This window comes from Pipistrellus hanaki (genome assembly GCF_964339955.1).
Source record: "Pipistrellus hanaki genome assembly, chromosome: 15".
NCBI lineage: Eukaryota > Metazoa > Chordata > Mammalia > Chiroptera > Vespertilionidae > Pipistrellus > Pipistrellus hanaki.
In genome coordinates, this window is record NC_140517.1 from 38,318,551 (window position 1) to 38,337,691 (window position 19,141).

The 19,141-nt window shown below is 51.5% G+C and overlaps 1 protein-coding gene and 1 pseudogene across 9 annotated transcripts in view; one reads left to right on the plus strand and one right to left on the minus strand.

The window, feature by feature from the left end:
• Positions 1-661: 661 nt before the first annotated feature.
• On the plus strand, positions 662-1,068 carry LOC311632982 (large ribosomal subunit protein eL36-like; annotated as a pseudogene). The gene has a single exon. The product of its transcript is annotated as a large ribosomal subunit protein eL36-like (transcript).
• Positions 1,069-10,032: 8,964 nt separating this feature from the next.
• The window catches only part of NUMBL (NUMB like endocytic adaptor protein), a 34,388-nt gene continuing 25,279 nt past the window's right edge, over positions 10,033-19,141 (minus strand). For 5 of the 8 annotated variants that reach the window (XM_084860939.1, XM_084860935.1, XM_084860934.1 and 2 more), the window contains exons 8-10: positions 17,066-17,371; positions 13,622-13,744; positions 10,033-11,623 (exon numbers count right to left, since the gene is read on the minus strand). In XM_084860939.1, the coding sequence (XP_084717065.1) occupies positions 10,995-11,623; positions 13,622-13,744; positions 17,066-17,371 (1,058 nt within the window). In that variant the 3' untranslated portion in view covers positions 10,033-10,994. The remainder of the gene's footprint in view (positions 11,624-13,621; positions 13,745-17,065; positions 17,372-19,141) is intronic. The other 3 variants (XM_084860936.1, XM_084860932.1, XM_084860933.1) reach the window with 2 other exon arrangements.

Consider the following 19,141-nt stretch of genomic DNA (forward strand, 5'->3'; position numbering starts at 1 on the left):
ACTAAGAGTGTCCAACTCAGGTAACTGGGGAGGCTGAGCCACTGGGCCCTATAAAACACCTAGCACACTAAGCCACTCTATCAACACAGGGAAGCAGCCAAAATGTGGAGACAAAGAAACAGATCACAAATGAAAGAAATGGAGGAACACAAATGACTGGATATAGAGTTCAAAACCATGGTTAACAGGTTTTTCAAGAATTTTCTAGAAACCGCTGATAAATTTAGTGAGTCCCTCGAAGATATGAAAAAGAACCAACTAGAAATTTAGCATACACTGACTGAGAAAAAGAATAATATCCAGAGATCCAACAGCAGACTAGAGGATCATAAGAATCAAGTTAAAGATTTGAAATATAAAGAAGCAAAAATACCCAATCTGAAAAAAAAAGAAAAGAAAAAAGAATCCAAATGTTGAAGATAGTGTAAGGAGCCTCTGGGACAACTTCAAGCATGCCTACATCAGAATTATGGGGGTGCCAGAAGAAGAGAAAGAGCAAGATACTGAAAACCTATTTGAAGAAATAATGACAGAAAACTTCCCCCATCTGGTGAAAGAAATAGACTTACAAGTCCAAGAAGCACACGGAACCCCAAACAAAAGAAATCCAAAGAGGACCACACCAAGACACATCATAATTAAAATTCCAAGGGCACCTTCCGCCGCGGCAGCCATTGAGGAGAGCAGCAGCCATGGCTCTGCGCTACCCCATGGCCGTGGCCTCAACAAGGGCCACAAGGTGACCCAGAACGTGAGCAAGCCGAGGCACAGCCGCCGCCGCGGGCGCCTCACCAAGCACACCAACTTCGTTCGGGACATGATCCGAGAGGTGTGTGGCTTTGCCCCCTACGAGCGTCGTGCCATGGAGCTGCTCAAGGTCTCTAAGGACAAGAGGGCCCTGAAATTCATCAAGAAAAGGGTGGGGAGACACATTCGCGCCAAGAGGAAGAGAGAGGAGCTGAGCAATGTCCTTGCAGCCATGAGGAAGGCAGCAGCCAAGAAGGACTGAGCCCCACCCCATCTGTATAATAAAACCTGTTCAGAAAAAAAAAATAAAAAAAATAAAAATTCAAGGGCAAAAGACAAAGAGAGAATATTAAAAGCAATAAGAGAAAAACAGTTACCTACAAGGGAGTACCCATGCGAATGTTAGCTGATTTCTCAATAGAAACTATGCAGGCCAGACAGGAGTGGCAAGAAATATTCAAAGTGATGAAAAGCAAGAACCTACAACCAAGGTTTCTCTACCCAGCAAAGCTATCATTCAGATAAAGAGCTTCACAGACAAGTTAAAGGAGTTTATTACCGCCAAACCAGTATTAATGAAATGCTGAATGGTATTCTGTAAGAAGAGGAAGATAAAGAAAAAGGTAAGGATAAAAATATGAACAAAAAATACATATCTGTCAACAAGTGGATCTAAAAATCAAATGAATAAAAAATCTGAGAAACAGAATAAACTGTTATGAATATAATAGAATCAGAGGCATAGAAAAGGAATGGACTGACAATTCTCGGGGGGAGGGGGGAAGAGAGAGGGGGTAAAGTGTGTGGGAAGGTACTGGACCAAAATCGTATACCTATATATGAGGGCAGTGGGAACTAAGGGCAGAGGGTGGGGTGGGAACTTGGCAGAGGGGAGCTATGGGGGCGGGGGGGGGGGGAAAGAGGAACTGTAATAATCTGAACAATAAAGATTTATTTTTTTAAAATAAAATAAAATAAAAAGCAACTAATAGTAAAGAAAGAAAGAAAGAAAGAAAGAAAGAAAGAAAGAAAGAAAGAAGAAAGAAAGAAAAATAAAATAATAATATATCAAAAGACCAGCAGGCATGGCTCAGTGGTTGAGGGTCGACCTAGGAACCAGGAGGTCATGGTTCCATTCCCATCAGGGTGCTTCCTGGTCAGGATGTGGGCTCGATCCCCAGTAGGGGGCATGCAGAAGGCAGTTGACCAATGATTCTCATCATTAATGTCTTTATCTCCCTCTCCCTTCATCTCTGAAGTCAATAAGAATATATTTTAAATAAATAAATACATAAATAAAATAGAGCCCTGGCCGGGTAGTTCAGTTGGTTAGACTAGAGCATCCTCCTGCTACTCCAAGGTTTCGGGTTCCATTCCTACCAGGGCACATACAAGAAGCAACCAATGAATGCATAAATGAGTGGATCAACAGATAGATGTTTCTCTCTCTCTCTCTAATCAATAAATAAAAATTTTAAAAATACGAGAACTTGTTGTTTGCTAAGCACAATTTGAAAAATACAGAAAACTGGAAAAACAGTACCTCTGCCTCCCCCACCACATGGCCCTCTTCCAACATCACTATTGTATTTAACATTTTGATACGTTTCCATTCAGCCTTTTCTATTTCACTCAGGCTTTTAAAAACGTGTGTGTTTTACATAACTGTATGACCAAATTGTTTATACAGTCCTGCTTTTTCCCTTAAAACGTAAGCTGTTCCCCTGTTCCCCGTCCTCTCTGTGTAAACACAATCTCTAGTGTTTGCACGATGTTTACTCAACGGGCCATGTTGCCAGACATTGAAGCTGTTTCCAATTTCCTCCCATTATAAATAATGCCTCGATGCACATCCCCGTGAGTCCCAGAGGCCGGATTCCTGGGCCAAAGGGTGCGGACCCTTTGGCAGCTCAGTCAAAATTGCCTTAGAGTTTCTGCCTGACCCAAAGCTGAAATGACCTCATTCAGTTAAAGTGGGATTTCACTGCCATTTGTTATTTCCTAAAGGTTTGATTCATGACTCACATTCATGAGAGGATGTCTTTTTTTTTTTTTTTCTTTCCTCAATTTGCAGGAAACAGAAATCCATTCACACTAGCCCATGTTAAAAGGAGATTGATCAGTCAGCGAGTAAAGCTAATGTTCAGCTTGGACAAACTATCTTGTTCTGTCCATTGTTAAAATACTTAAACATTCCTATGTTGCTTGGTAAGTCGTGTTGTCCCACCGGACTGTTCCAACCGCTTGGGTCCCTTCCCCAGGACTTCCCAGACCTTCCCACCCTAACACCAGGCACAGCCTCAAACCATTCAGTGCCCAACATACTGGTGGTTAAATATTTTCTTTAGTCTTTGATGCAAGTAACAGAAGAGCTGACTTAACTGGTTTAAATTCTAAAGGAAATGTGTAACTGGAAAACAACAGTACAGCAAGGTCCCCATTACTTTTCAACCTCTGTCAATCGAATAAAATAGTCGGTTATTTTACCAGGAAAAATTAGTTTATTTGAGAATACAAGAAAAATTGCAATTCAGAACAAGCAAACTATCATGAAGCACAGGCAAGTCTGGAGAACAAGAGGAGCATTATTTTATAGATAAAAAGGGGAAAGTTGGGAGGGGTGGTTATGAACAAAAGTTTATTGGAGGAGAGAGACAGAGACAGACAGAGTGTGTACTCAGGGTGGCAGTGGCTCTTCATTGGCTGGGCTGTTGCTAAGCAAGAAGAAAATCTTCCTCCTGCTGGGGTAGTAAAGTAAGTTTCTTTCTGCACCGATTTGTAAATTAAGCTGCCATGAGTAGTACCTGAGAGAGAGCTCCCCATTCAGGGCTTTCTATCTCCACTTTGAGTGAAGTGGGGTTTTAACATTTTTTACACCACTGTTGTACTGGTATCTTTTCCGGTGACAGCTCCCAAGATGGCTTCGATGAGCCTATGGCCACATGGAACTGCATTCATATATCATAGGTGAAGAAGAGCACCTTTATCCCAGAGTTTCCAGCCAAAGTAATGAGGCTGGCTCTGATTGGCTAACTGAGTTCACATTCCTGTGCCAGAACCAATCACTGTGGCCTGGGGACCTGATTGGCTGAGCCAAGTCACATGTTTTTCACTGGTAAGGTTAGTGATTAAAATTTGCTGCTGAAGCCACAACCAGGTTCCGATTTCATTCTTAGCCAATCCTGCAGTCCTTTCTGCCCTGTTTCCCATCCATAAAAGAGATAATAGTGGCACACCTCCTAGGGTTGCTGTGAGGACTAAATGAATTGGTTGATACCAAGCACTTAAAATGGTGCTCATTCACAAAAAAGCACATAAATGTTAGCTGCTCCTTTTGTCATTATATGATCATCTTTAGCTACCAAGGCTCTGGCTCTATCCAAGCTCCTTATTATTTTCCACATCATCCTCTTTCTAGTTAGTGTTGTGGGGTAGAAGTCACCCCAAAACATGGTGGCTTAAAGCAACAGCCAGCCAGGAAACAGTGACTCTAAATGACACACTGGATCAGATGGATTTAATTGACATTTATAGAATATTTCACCCCAAAGCTGATGAATATACATTCTTCTCAATGAACATGGGTAATCACAAAGAGAGACCACATGTTAGGACACAAAACAAGTCTCTACAAGTTTAAGATTGAAATCATATCAAGAATCTTCTCAGATCACAGTGGAATGAAATTAGAAACTAACTACAGTAAAAAAAAAAAAAAAAACCCAAAAACTTTCAAATACATAGAGGCTAACTAGCATGTTATTAAAGAATGTATTGGGTTACTAATGAGATAAAAAAAGAAATTAAAATATTCATGAAAATAAACACACAATAACCCAAAATCTTTGGGACACAGCAAAAGCACTCCTGAGAGGGAAGTTCATAGTACTACAGGCATACCTCAAAAGACAAGAAGAATTAATGATAAACTATTTGACCTTACAACTTACAAAATTAGAAAGAGAACAACAAGAAAAGCCCAGAGTAAGTAAAGAAATAATAAAGATTAGAACAGAAATAAATAACAGAGATTTAAAAATAAAAAACAAAACACACACACACACACAAATCAATGAAACCAAGAGCTGGTTCTTTGAAAAAATAAACAAGATGGATGAACTGTTAGTCAGACTCATCAAGAAACGGAGAGGATCCAAATAATTAAAATCAGAAACAAAAGTGGAAAAGTAACCACTGGCACCACAGAAATACAAAGGATTGAAAAAAAAATACTATTAACAACTATATGCCAACAAGCTGGACAATGTGGATGAAATGGATAAATTCCCAGAAAAATGCAATCTCCCAAAAAGGAATCAGGAAGAATTAGAAAACCTGAATAGGCCAATAACAACTGAGGAAATAGAAGCAGTAATTTAAAAAATCACAGCAAACAAAAGCCCAGGTCCAGATGACTTCACAGGGGAGTTGTACCAAACATCCAAAGAAAAACTAACACCTATATTCCCTCAGCCCGGCCTGCCCCCTCTCACAGTCTGGGAGCCCTCAGGGATGGGAGGTAACCCAGAGATCAGGGGAATGCGATGCCCCCATCAAACCTCTGCTGCTGCCACTGCCAGCACTGCAAACCTCGGCTGGCCCTGGTTACCTGAGCCTCGGGCGGTCCTGGACAGCTGGACAGCTGCCATCTGAGGAGACTGGGGACTTTGGAGGTAGACATGCAGAGCGGCTGGACCCATCTGGGGGACGGGCCTGGCTGTGCCATGCACCTACCAACCTGGCGGGGCTGAGGGGACTGAGTGCTGCCATCTTGTGGCCATAGGTGTCGCCATTTTTTTAGGGTGTGGCGGTCAATTAGCATATTCACTCCTTATTGGATGTGGGCACCGCCATCTTTGTGAGGGCATGATGGTCTATTAGATAGCCCATGGAGCCGAGACCGGTTTGGCTCAATAGATAGAGCGTCGGCTTGGGGACTGAAGGGTCCCGGGTTCGATTCCGGTCAAGGGCATGTACCTTGGTTGCGGGCATATCCCCAGTGGGGGGTGTGCAAGAGGCAGCTGATCGATGACTCTCTCTCATCGATGTTTCTAACTCTCTATATCTCTCCCTTCTTCTCTGTACAAAATCAATAAAATATAAAAAAATATATATATAGATAGCCCATGGACACAGAAGAGGTCAATGGGGGGGGGGGGGGAAAGGAGGACATATGCAATACTTTCTACAATAAAGACTTAAAATCAATAAAAAAGAGAAGCTAGATGGCTTGTTCTCTCTCACCATGATTGTGGTCAGATTTGGGGGACGGCCTACAGGGCTTCTCCACACAGTCTAGTCTCTCCAGGTGGACTAGTTTGGGCTTCTCTCCTGGTGGTGGCCTCAGGCAGTCAGACTTCTCGCCTGGCAGCTCAGGCCCGGGGCCAGGTTTCAGAAGAGGCAGAGGCGGCCTCACCTCTTCCGCTCCACCCTCGGGAGCAAGGCAAGGCCTCTCTGCCATCTGTTAGTTACAGGCCACTCACAAGCCCCAGACGCAGAGAGAGGGCACACAAAGCTCCCTCTGAGCTGGCGGGGTCTCAAAGTTAAGAAAAACATGGGACGGACATTACTGCAGCCATCTTCGGAGATCACGAGCTGACTCCGCTTGGCACTCACCTAAGTCCCACCTCTACAGTCAGTGCCCCCGACCACCCGCCTGGTCACGGCCTACAAGGCCCAATTCTAAATGGAAACCGTTTATTGACAAGCCTCAATTCCCTGGGATGGAAAACATGATACAGTAGTCCCCCTTTCCCACTGTTTCAATGTCATTGTTTCAGTTACCATTATGATAAAATAAATAAATAAATAGGAAATTCCAGAAATAGGGAACTCATGTTTTAAATTGCATGCCATTCCAAACAGAGTGATGACGCATCTTGCCATTTGACTCTGTCCTACATGGGACCTGAATCACCCCTCTGTCCAGCGTCCCCATACTCACACGCTACCCACCTGTTAGTCAGTTAGCAGCCCTCTCGGTCATCAGCCTGGCCGTCACAGGATGGCAGTGTTGTGTTCAAGTCACCCTTATTTTACTCAATGACAGCCCCAAAGTGCAAGAGCAGTGATGCTGGCAATTCGGATGGGCCAAAGAGAAGCAGTCAAGTGAAAGATAGTATGTATGCATGTGAAAAAGCATCGTAAATATGTTTAGGTTCTTAGGCATCCACAGTTTCAGGCATTCACTGAGAGTAATGGACCAGGTCCTCCATGGAGAAGGGGGACTTCTATATTTTCCTCTGTTTTTAAGTGACTTCCCCCACCTGCTATCTACGCTAATTTTCTTTATTCTTCTGCAAAAAGGAGGAAAAAGGGAGCCTTAATGACAATTTCACCGGATTCTCATTCATTTTAAAACTCAGTCTTGGATATTAGATCATCCTCTGAAATGATCGCTCCTGTTTGTAGGTGTGACAATGGGATGGCCTAGTTCTGAGAGGACCCAGGGGGACGTGTTTAGGAGCCAGGACTCAGGATGACTCAGCAGATATCCACGTGTGCATGCATGTGTGCGTGCACACACGTGTGTGGATTGAGAGAGAGAGAGAGGAGAAAAACAAACAACATGAAATGTGAACAACTGCTGGTTCTAGGTGGACTGAACCCTAGGTGCCGAGGAGGGAAGGTTCTCCCCTCCTGAGAACTCTGCCGTCCGCACTCCTTTCTCCTCCCCTTTTCTGAGGTGTGTGTGTTGGGGGGTGAAGAGGTAACATTGGGCTTGCCCTATCTGAGTTCTTTGGGTAGGGCTGGTTCCCATGGCTGTGACCTTGACCTTAGGCTGTGGGGTGGTTGGCCACTTTTGTCCTCAGCTTTGGCCCTGGTGGCAATCCTGGAGGTCCTGGGAAAGTGCATTCGACATCCTGTTACCGCCCTCTGAGGGCAAACTGCACTTGGCGCCCAGCAGCTGCCGCTGTGAGTCTCACCCACGGCCGGGGACCTTCGGAAATGTGCGGGTTGTTTGTTGTTGCCGCAGTGCCTCGGGAGGGCTGCTTTGGGCAGCTGTTCTCTAACTTTTTTACTTCATTTCCAACTCCACCCTCAGGACACGCCAGCCCTCCCGCCCACAGGGTGCGCCCAGCGCTGCTGCTCCCCCAGCCGGGAACCGCCCCCTCAGAGCTGGGCGACCCGCCCTCCAGTCAGGTCTCTGCTCAGGGTCCGGTGCCACGCACCCACCGTGTTGATGGGGCGAGGTCACCTGCTAGGACAGGGATGTTAACCCGTTGACCCCGGGTCTACTGACGTTTCTTTTCTTTTCTTTTTTAAAATTCATTTTTATTGATTTCAGAGAGGAAGGGAGGGGGGGAGAGAGACATCAAAGATGAGAATCACTGATTCTCATCACCTCCTGCATGCCCCCACTGGGGACTGAGGTGCCCCGACCAGGAATCCAGCCTTCAACCACTGAGCCATGCTGGCCGGGCTCTTCATTGATGTTTCTTTCTCTCCCTTCCTCACTGAAATCAATAAAAATACACTTAGAAGAAGAAAAGAAAAGAAAAGAAAAGAAAAGAAAAGAAAAGAAAAGAAAAGAAAAGAAAAAACACACCAAAAAACAAACAGGTGACTCTTATGAGATGTATATTATACTTCAATTAAATAAAACAAAGCAAATATTGGTTGAGGACGTGAATGAATGCCCTGCCGGCACCTGCCTTACTCTGTGCCCTGCCCTGGCGACACGGGGGCCACGGTGTGACCAAGACAGCCCTGTCCCCGCCCTCGCAGGCCACAGGGCAGCACAAGTGGTGGGGCCTGGACGGGGCGGCACAGGCAGGGGGCTCAGCCAGAGGGGGAAGCAGAGACGGAAGGAAGGGTCAGGGCTGCGGAGGGGGAGGGGAGCAGGGCGGAGGGGAGGGGAGCTGGAGCAGGAGCAATCAGGAAGAACTTCCTGGAGGAGCCAGCGGCGCAGCCAGAGCCTAAGAGAGTCACGCTGCTCATGACCGAGACTTCAATTTTAAAAAGCCCTTCTGCCTTAGTATCCGCGGGGGGACTCGGCTGGAGCCACGGACGCGGCGCCCCGGATTCCGAAAACAAGGCCACCAGGGGGCGCTGTTCCGCCGCGCCCACGCGAGGGCCGGGCGGCGGCCCAGAGCGGCCGCGGAGACGCCGCGGCCACGTGGGTGGGAGAGCCGCTGGGCGGGAGAGGGCGCCGAACACCCCGAGGTGGCGCCACCCACAAAGGAGGGTGCTGGGTGTCGCACATGGCGCTGAGGGGTCGAGGCCACCCGCTGGGGCAGGGACGCTGGCTGGTTCTGTCCCGCGTCTATTCGGAGCCCCCAGCCCCGGGGAAGCAGAGGGCGGGAGGTGACCTCCTGATCTGCGGTGTCAGCGGAGAAGCCCCAGAACTGGGGCATCTCCATCGGGCGAGGGAGGGAGGAGGGGGATCGGCTCAGGGAGCTTGCATCAGTGGGGCTGTGTGTGTGTGGGGGGGAGGTGCGGGGGGAGAGGATAGAGGAGGGTCTGGGCACAGGGAGGGTGGTGTAAGGTCAGCCTCTGCAGAGAAGAGCTGACTCCGTCCCTGTTCTCTGTGGCCTTTCCCCTCCCACCCAATGGTGGGACCAGCCCTGCCAGCCTCAGCCCTCCCCGCCCTCCCTCAGCGCCTGCAGAGCAACTGCTGATGCCTGGCTGTGCTGCCCACACCAGCCTCACTCACGGCCCAGCGGCACCGGGCAGGGACTGCCCTGGATGGGCGGCAGAGGCAGGACTCAGGGCCCTTAGGATCCAAGTGTGTGTGTGTGTGTGGGGGGGGGGGGGGGGTAGTGCTCCTGACCCAGCCTGAAGGGTCAAAGGTCTTCCTAAACTTTGAAAGGCTGTCTGGGGGCGGGGCCTGGGGAGAGGGTCCATTGGTAAGAAGGGCTGCTTGGCCCCAGGCCTGGAGGAGTGGACTCTCTGGTGAAAGTGCCGGGCCGGACCCACAGCTGATGGACTCCTGAGGGCGGACCCTAGCGGTTCCCTCTCAGCGGGTGGATACTAACTGGCCTGCAGGTAGGACTCCCGGCTGCCCCACCAATCATGGGGTACGACGTGGGAGAGTGACAGCTTCCCCACCCCTCAAATGGAGAGATGACATTGGGCTTCACCAAACCCGTCACCTCATTTTAAAGTGCTATAAAGAGTTAAGCGTATAATTTACATATAGTATATTTAAAAATATATAAGGTAGATTATATTCAGGGGCCCCCAAACAAGACAGACTTACAACATGCTGCCACATCAAATGACACTTTGGTCTGTTACAGAGAATACAGCCCATGACACAAGAATGGACCAGCTCATACTATGCCAAACCTCGGTAACGAGAAGGGATTTTAATACTGAACTTATTAGCAGCAGATGAGAACTTTAATTCCTGGGTTCAAACTCTTAAGTATCAGGAAGGGGGTGATCAGTGGTGGGCACCCTTTACTACTCACCTCTCCGTGCCAGGCCAGCCGCTACCTGCTGCTACGCTCTGACCCGGGGTATCATGCAGGGAGCCCCTCTTGCTTTGGGGGCGCCTCAGGAGAAAGGCTGTGACCTCACCGTCCCTCCCAGACACACACCCCGCTGTCCTGAGGGGCACCGTTATAGTCTTCCTTTATTGGCTATCCTGGTATAATACAAATCTGCAAGTTTAGATACAAAAAAATCTGGAAATAAAAGATAGAAAAGTACCCGCCAGGCACCCCTCCCCCTTCCTCTGGGCCCCTCCCCAGGGGGCACCAACGTGAGGTAACTGAGCATCTCCTTCTCCTCCCCACAAACTCACTTCCTGGGCCCCCAGCGTGGCCCTGCCCCAAGAGACCTTGTCGGAAGGAAGGTGTGGCCGAGGGGGAGGCTACCGGGTGAGCACAGCATTGGCAGTGAACGCGCGGGTGGGCAGAGGAGCCCTTGGCTTGTGCTGTGGGGGGCAACCACGTGGGGCCAGGAGACCCCTAAATGGGCATCCCTCCCTCATCCCACCAACAATGGGAGGTGGAAGGTCAACAACAGAAACTGGGAACTAGCTTGAGCGAGGGCACTCGCGGGCCTGCAGCCTCCCGTGCGGGGTGGGGAGGGAGCATTGCCGGCCGGTCTGTCCCTGAATTCCATCCTGTGGGAACCTGGGCGTCACATGTCGGTTCTATAGTGGTTGTGGGGCGGTGGAGAGGAGGAGTTAGAGAGATGTGGAGGGGCGAAGCCCCAGAGAGCAAGGTGAGGGGAGAGGCGGGCCTCCACTCCCGGGTGCGGGCACCTCGAGGCCTGGGGTGGGCAGGGGGCTGGGGCTACAGTTCAATCTCGAAGGTCTTCTGCAGGTCGCCCGAGAAGGGGTTGGAAGGCTTCTCTGCAGCGGGTTTGCCCTCTAACGCCGCCCACTGGGCCTCAAAGGGGTCCAACTCGGGGGCTGGGGTGGGCGCTGGCTCTGGGGGCCAGGGAGCCGCGTTGGGGCGTGGGGGGGCCTGGCCCCCGGGGGCACTGGGCACAGCAGGTGGCAGGAAGGCTCCGGCCTTCCCAAGCAGGGCGGTGGGCTGCGGCTGGAGCTGGGCAGCTGAGCAGAAGGCGTTGGCCACCATCTGTGAGGGTGTGATGCCCACCACGGGCACGCGGGGCATGGGCGGGTAGCCCAGGCCTGGGTAGGCGGGCACAAAGGGGGGCTGCATGTGTGGGGGTGGCAGGAACAGCGCCACCTGGGCGGGTGTGGCATCGAAGGGCCCCACGGGGGCGGGGAAGGGCTGCAGGGGAGGGGGCATGGCGGGCACCGAGGACACTTGCTGCTGCTGCTGCTGCTGCTGCTGCACTTTGGCCACCTGGGACACCTCCTCCAGCCACCGCTCGGCCTCCGAAGGCGTCCGCTTGTGCCCGGGCTGGAAGGCGGCTGCCGGCGGCACGGAGGGCTCGCCCCAGGCAGACGGCCCTGCACAGAGGAGAGGGCGGTGAGAGCCAGGCCTGGGGTCGGACTCTGAGCCGGGCCTGGGTCCATCCTGGACCACAGAGGGTTCTGCGGTGCTAAGAACACCCAGGGCTGGGATCCTACGGCCCCAAGATGGGAGCATACAGGCAGGACTGCAACCATCACCCAGGCGGCTTCACCTCCGACGGTGAGCGCCTAACCTGGCGTCACCCATGTTAACGGCACCCTAAGGCTCCATAGATCTTTCTCATCCTAACTGATGAGGAAGGTTCGATGGTTTTAAGTTTCCGTTTTCTAAGAGCTTTACACTGACATGGTTGGCAAGCCTCCGTGCTCTGCTGGCTCCAAGGTAAGCCCCGAGGCTGAGGTGACTCCCCTAAGGCTGTGAGACTCCAGGGTCATGGCCCAAATCTGTTCCATTCCAGTATTCTGTCATGCTAAGGCTAGAGCAGCGTTTTTCAACCGCTGTTCCGCGGCACACTAGTTGCCTGGTGTGCCGTAGGTGCAGACAAGACAAGATTTTATAATTTTTCACTATTTTGTTTACTTAATATTTCATAATAAAGTAATTATAAAATACTTTCTTTGTGTTTATTTGATTCCTATTCAAGAGAATTACTTTATATATAGTCAATATAGGCACAGAGTTAAATTTTTTAACATTTTCTAATGGTGGTGTGCCTCGTGATTTTTTTCATGAAACAAGTGTGCCTTTGCCCAAAAAAGGTTGAAAAACACTGGCTAGAGGCTTCCGACTTTTATTATTCTAAGACCGGAAGTCTTTCTTAAAATATGTTTTTATTTATTTTTTAGATATAGAGGAAGGGAGAGGGACACAGAATCATCGATGAGAGAGAAACATCAATCGGCTGCCTCCTACCCACCCTCTACTGGGCATGTGCCCTGACCAGAACTGAACTGGTGGCCTCTTGGTGCACTGATGACATTCAATCCACTGAGCCACGCTGGCAGGATCAAGACAGGAAGGTTTAAAAATGATTCCATGGCCCTGGCCGGTTTGGCTCAGTGGATGGAGCGTCGGCTGTGGACTGAAAGGTCCCAGGTTTGATTCCGGTCAAGGGCATGTACCTTGGTTGTGGGCACATCCCTAGTAGGGGGTGTGCAAGAGGTAGCTGATCGATGATTCTCTCTCATCAATGTTTCTAACTCTCTCTCCCTCTCCCTTCCTCTCTGTAAAAAATCAATAAAACATATATATTTTTTAAAATGATCCCATGGCCCAGCTCGTGTTTCTCAGTGGTTGAGCATCAACCTATGAACCAGGTCACGCTTACATTTCCAGTCAGGACATATGCCCCAAATGTGGTCTCGATTCCAGTGGGGGGCATGCAGGAGGCAGCCAATCAGTGATTCTCTCTCATCATAGATGTTTCTACCTCTCCCTTTCCCTTCCTCTCTAAAATAAAAACATTTTTAAAAATAAAAGAAAAATAGCCGAAACCGGTTTGGCTCAGTGGATAGAGCATCGGCCTGCAGACTGAAAGGTCCCAGGTTCAATTCCAGTCAAGGGCATGTACCTTGGTTGCGGGCACATCCCCAGTAGGGGGTGTGCAAGAGGCAGCTGATCAATGATTCTCTCTCATCGATGTATCTAACTCTCTGTCCCTCTCTCTTCCTCTCTGTAAAAAATCAATAAAATATATTTTAAAAATAAATAAAGAAAAATAAAAAGGATCCCACTGTGCCCTGGTCGAGTAGCTCAGCTGGTTGCGGGTTTGATTCCTGGTCAGAGCACATTCCTAGGTTGCAGGTTGTCCTGGTAAGAGCACATCTGGAAGGCAACTGGTCGATGTTTCTCTCTCTCCTCCTTCGTCTTTCAAATCAATAAAACCATGTCCTTGGGTGAGGATTAAGAAAACAAAATGATCCCTTGGTTCTGAGGTGCTCCTGGAGCCCTAAGATGACCCGGGTCCCTGGAGCCCTGAGTGACCCTGAGTGGAGCAGGAGGGTGCAGGGGCGCCCAGGAAGGGCTGGGCTCACCGGTCGAGGCAGGCGGCGGCCCTGGGGCTGGGGCCCCAGCACTGGCAAAAGACGAGCTGATCTGCGTGCACAGGGCACTGATGCTGTCGCTGTCGCTGGCACCAGGTGGCTCCATCTCCGGCACTGGGGGGTCAGGGAGAGGCGGAGTCAGTGAGGCCCAGGCCCTGTGCCTGACCCCTCTGCCCTCGCTGCCCTCTCACAAGGTGTGTGGGTCGGTGGTAACTAAGTGGCCATGGTCACAGAATGACAGCTCTGCATACGTGTGTGTGACATCTGGGTGGTGCCGGCAGTGTGGCGCCGGGGCAGGGAGAGACTACGCCTGGATAGTCTGGATGGGCCCACAGGCCAGGGCAGGGCAGGACGGAGACCGCTTCTGCACCTCCCCTGGGCGGTCTCCTCCGCCCCGGGTGCGCTGCTCCAGGATCAGGGCATCGCCGGCCCTAGGCAGGCAGGTAAGCTGTCTTCCCCTTACCTGGCAGGCCACACCCGTACCCCTCCAGCCTGCCCTTCTTTTACAACCTCCAGGCGCCCGCACGTGGCACAGCGGGTACTCATGTCATCGTGCCGCTGCCCACGATGGGCCTCAAAGTAAATTCCCTTAATAAACGCCTGGTGTCGTGGTGGAGTCATCAGCCTCTTTCTCTGGCCTCTTGGCCCTGGGAAATTTCCCCCACAGTTGGATGGCAGTCACAGGGACCCCAAATCAAGGTGGACCTGTCTGTAGCTACAAACCAGAAGGAAGACTGTTTAAAAACGAATAGTGCCCGGCCAGGGGCACAGTGGGTGAGCATCAAACTATGAACCATGATGTCACGGTTCAATTCCAGGTCAGACACATGCCTGGATTGCGGGCTCGATCCCCAAAAGGGGGCGTGCAGGAGGCAGCCAATCAATGATTCTGTCTCATTGGTGTTTTTATCTCCTCCCTCTCCCTTCCTCACTGAAATCAATACAACTATATTATAAAAATAAAAACATATAATTTAAAAAATATATTTAACCACAAAGTAGGTGGCAAGAACACTGACCAGTCAGAATGGATGTGGGCCACACGGGCTGGGACCCCTTGTCCTGCTTTGTGTGGCTAATGGGGCCTGTCCGCCCTGGCCTGTAGCACAGAGCACGAGGGCAGAGACACACCTGTGCCAGGAACAGAGGGAACAGATGTGGGGCCTCAGAGCACTTGAGACGAGCAAAGGGACCATCTGAATGGACGGCAGTGTGGGCGACGAGTGCCCGCGCCGTCTCAGCAAGCTGGTGTGCGCGTGAGGAGGAGACTGAGCGCAGGAGTCGGCGGTGGGACGGGGGGTGGGCAGGCGGGAGGGTGGGTGGCTCCCAGGTCATTTACATGAATGTGCGTGTGTTAGTCCGAATGAGCGTGCGGCTTCTGAGGCTGTGGCATCTGAGTGTGACGGAGACCCAGTGTGTGATGACCTGACTGTGATTCCCAAGTGTGAGCCAGTCTGCCTGCATGATGTACGAACACGTTTGCAAGCATGCATGACTCTGCATGTGTGACTTCCAAGTGTGTGTGAATGGGGGGGGGGGTAACTGCAACTTCCAATTATATGTGATTTCAGGGTGCACATGGCGAAGTGTGTGACTGGAGTGTAGGACACCTGCAGCAGACTGTAACACCGTGTGAGCTGGTGACATTTCTGCGTGGCAAGTCGCGTCTAAGCAAACAAGCAATTGGCTACAGGAGTGTGAGGCCCCCGCATAAAGCTGGGGAGCCTGTCCCCTCCAGGCAGCATGTGTGACAGCCCCGGGGTGAGCTGAGCGTCAGGCGGTAAGAGGACAGCAGGAGGGACGCTGCCAGAGAAGTGACTGCTCAGCAAGCCCTGGCATCTGCCCCGCAGGCACCCCCTGGAGCCGCCCAGCCTCCGGATACCGATCCACACCCCACACCAGCCCTGCGGCCGTGAGGGTGGCTGTCTCAGATGAGGTGTCTGGAGGCAGGGGAGCAGGCCAGACCGGTGACTTCACTGACAGCTGGGAGGAAAGGCAGCTTCTGCCTGACTCACTTGCACAAAACGTGTACCGCCTCCTCTCCTCTCCGTTTCTCACCGCAGATGTTGCTTTTTTTTTTTTCTTTTAATATATTTTTTATTGAGTTCAGGGAGGGGGAGGGAGAGAGAGTGATAGAAGCATCAGTGAGAGAGTGTCATTGATCAACTGCCTCTGGCTTGCCCCCTACTGGGGATTGAGCCCACAGGGGTGTAAGTAGTGTGTGGCACTGGGGTAGAGGAGAGACTACACCTTGGTGGTCTGGTCTAGACCCACAGTGTGTCCTGGGCATGTGCTCTGACCGGGTTCGAACCATGACCTCCTGGTCCACTGGTCGGCGTTCATCCACTGAGCCACACCGGCTGGGCCAGACATTGCTTTACATCAGGACATGTACCATCTTTCTCCTTTCCCGGCCCATCACAGGCATTAGTAATCAAACACAATGTTTCTTCCTCCCCACCCCCCACTCTCCCATTCCCCCCACCCCCGCCACTGAACTCTGCTCACCTCACCCCTCACCTGGCTCTGGCCTCCTCAGGCCAAATCCTGGAAGGCAGGACTGATCCTTGTGACTCCAAGCAAAACAGGACATTTAACTGCCTCTCTCCAGCATTCCCCACGGCAGACATTGCTAATCAGCATGGTGGGCGCTGCCCTAGCCTGATCCTCTGTCCTCAGGTGACACCACCACCGCGCTCCCTGGCCCTGCGATTCCTGCTCCCTGTGCCTCTGCTGCACGTTTCCTCTGGAATTCCGCTCTCTCCGTGGGTGAGAACACAGCGCGCCCATTGCTCTCCCTGCTCCCTGGCCCACAGCAAACTCTGCTACCGTGTTTCCCCGAAAATAAGACATCCTCCGAAAATAAGACCTAGCGCAACTTTGGGAGAAAAAATTAATATAAGACACTGTCTTATTTTTGGGGAAACAGGGTAATTATTCACCTGCTGTGCCACCTTCTCCTTTCTTCGCTCACGCAGAAACTGGAAGGAGATCACGATGTAAGCTCTCACCCTCTTCCCCCTGCCTCAGGCAGATGCTACAGCCCCTGGGGCTCAGCCTGAATTCACAGCCTGGCCCGTCTCCTGGCTTCATGGGGGAGGCTGGTGCCTCCGTCTCCTCCTGAGCAAAACCATAACACAGGTGCAGCTGCCTCCTCCGTGTCCACTGCACTTCGTGTCCACTGCACTGCAGGCCGCCCTGCACTTCCCTGACCGCAGCCCACGGAGCTCACTGGTCACGGTCTGTGCCACCTTTTACACTTTGTCCACAGCGGACACTGCTGACCCAGCACCATTTCCTCTCTCCTCTCTCTGGCCCGCGGCAGACTGCTCACTGACCACAGCTGTCCACTCCCCCTCTGTGCACGGGGACAGTGCCGCTCGGTCGCGGTGCCCCCGCCCTGTCTCCAGGCAGCGGGGCCGATCCCGGGCTCACCTGTGCTCTTCACCTGGAAGTCCGTGCGGCGCTGCAGCGTGGACGGCAGCTCGTTGAGCCGCAGGCTCAGCTGCCGCTTGAAGGGCGAGTTCTTCTGGCTGAGCGCCGGGAAGCCGCGGAAGGAGCCCTGGCGCACCAGCTGCTCCAGCGGCGCGTGGCGCCGAGGGATGGCCGCCGCCGTGGTGCCCGCGGCCACCGGGGTGCCCGCCTCGCCCTTCTCCCCGGGGGACGTGGTGGCTGGTGTCGGGGACACGCGCCCGGGCTGGGCGGGGCCCGGAGCCGCGGTGGGGGCAGCCGCCGCCTCTGCTGGAGACACGGAGAGGGCGGTCAGGTAGCTCGGCGGCGCCGGAGGCCCCCCACCGGGTCCCCTGGGTCGTTCCCCACCGATGTACCCTGCCCTCCAGACGGGCTGGTCGGGGCCATGCATGCCCTTCACCCCAACCTCACCTCGGTGTCTTGCTAGCTTTCTGCCATCCGCCTCTTTCCTCTGCTGTTCCCCCGTTTTCCCTGTGAGACCTTCTATCTCCTCTCCTGACTAGTGGAATGGACCCTTGTTTGGTGCGTGACCAATGGACCAGGCCTTGTTCCAAGTGTCTGACAATTATTAACTCACTCAATCTTCAAAACCACCCCTGAGGTCAATACTACCGGTATCCCGATTTCACAGAGATGAAAACTGAGGCCCAGCAATGGCAAGTGCCCAAGCCACAATGCTGGAAAGAGGCAGGCTGACTCTGGAGTTGGTGATCCAATTACCCTAACCCCGTGGTCCGCAAACTGCGGCTCTCGAGCCACATGCAGCTCTTTGGCCCCTTGAGTGTGGCTCTTCCACAAAATACTACGGCCTAGGCGAGTCTATTTTGAAGAAGTGGCGTTAGAAGAAGTTTAAGTTTTAAAAATTTGGCTCTCAAAAGAAATTTCAATCATTGTACTGTTGATATTTGGCTCTGTGGACTAATGAGTTTGCCGACCACTGCGGCCTAACCTGTCTCTCCCTCTGGCTTGGTCTCTGCTTGTCATGCTGTCTTCCTCTATCATTCATCAGTTCTTCTCTCTGTCTCTGTACCTCCCACCATTCTGCCCACCTCAACCACCTCCTCCCTTCCTCCAGTTGCTACCCATCCTTCCAGACCCAGCTGACACACTTCCTCTGGGGAGCTTTCCCTTCAGCCTGTCTCTCTCCACTCTGGGTATTCCCAAGGCCTGCTCTTCCGTGAGGGGACCCTGCCCACACACACACACACACACACACACACACCCTCCCATCAGGGCCCACTCAGCTGCAGCCTGAATGCCAGGAGATTAAACTCAGGCCCAGAGAGGGCAGGAGGTCACCTGGCATTTCTTCTTCCATCTTCCAGGTTGAGAAGCCTGGGACAGGATGGAACCAGCAACTACCTTTACCCCACCCCCACCCCCTTTAGGGACCTTAGGAAGTCCCCCCGGCTCTCTGGGCCCCAGCTTCTGAACTATAACTGGGCCTCCTGAGAGGGTCAGTTGAGGCAGTAAATGGCCCATGCTTTTCCTTCCTCTCTGAAATCAATAAAAATATTTTTTTTATAAAGAATGCTATTGATAAAGCAATAAAAATTAGTTTTCCTAACATCTTAGTTAGAACTATTTTAAACTTACAGAAAAGATGTTATAATGGAACAATGAGTGTGCATATTTCCTATCTTTTTAAAAAAATATGTTTTTACTGATATTTAGATAGAGAAAGGGGAAGGAGGTAGAAACATGGATGAGAGAGAAACATCAATCGGCCGTCTCCTGCACACCCCCTACTGTGTATCAAGCCCACAACCCAGGCATGTGCCCTGACTGGGAATTGAACCAGTGACCTCTTGGTGTATGGGACAATGCTCAATCCACTGAGCCACACCAGCTGGGCAAGCATGCAGGTTCTCTTAACGTAAGGTTCCCCAGAGTTAACATGTTATCATATGTGCTCTCTCCCTCCTTCTATAATTTCCCCCTACCATTTAAGAGTAACTTTCAGTGTGGCCAGCATGGCTCAGTGGTTGAGCCTTGACCTATGAACCAGGAGGTCACGGTTCGATTCCCCATTAAGGGCAC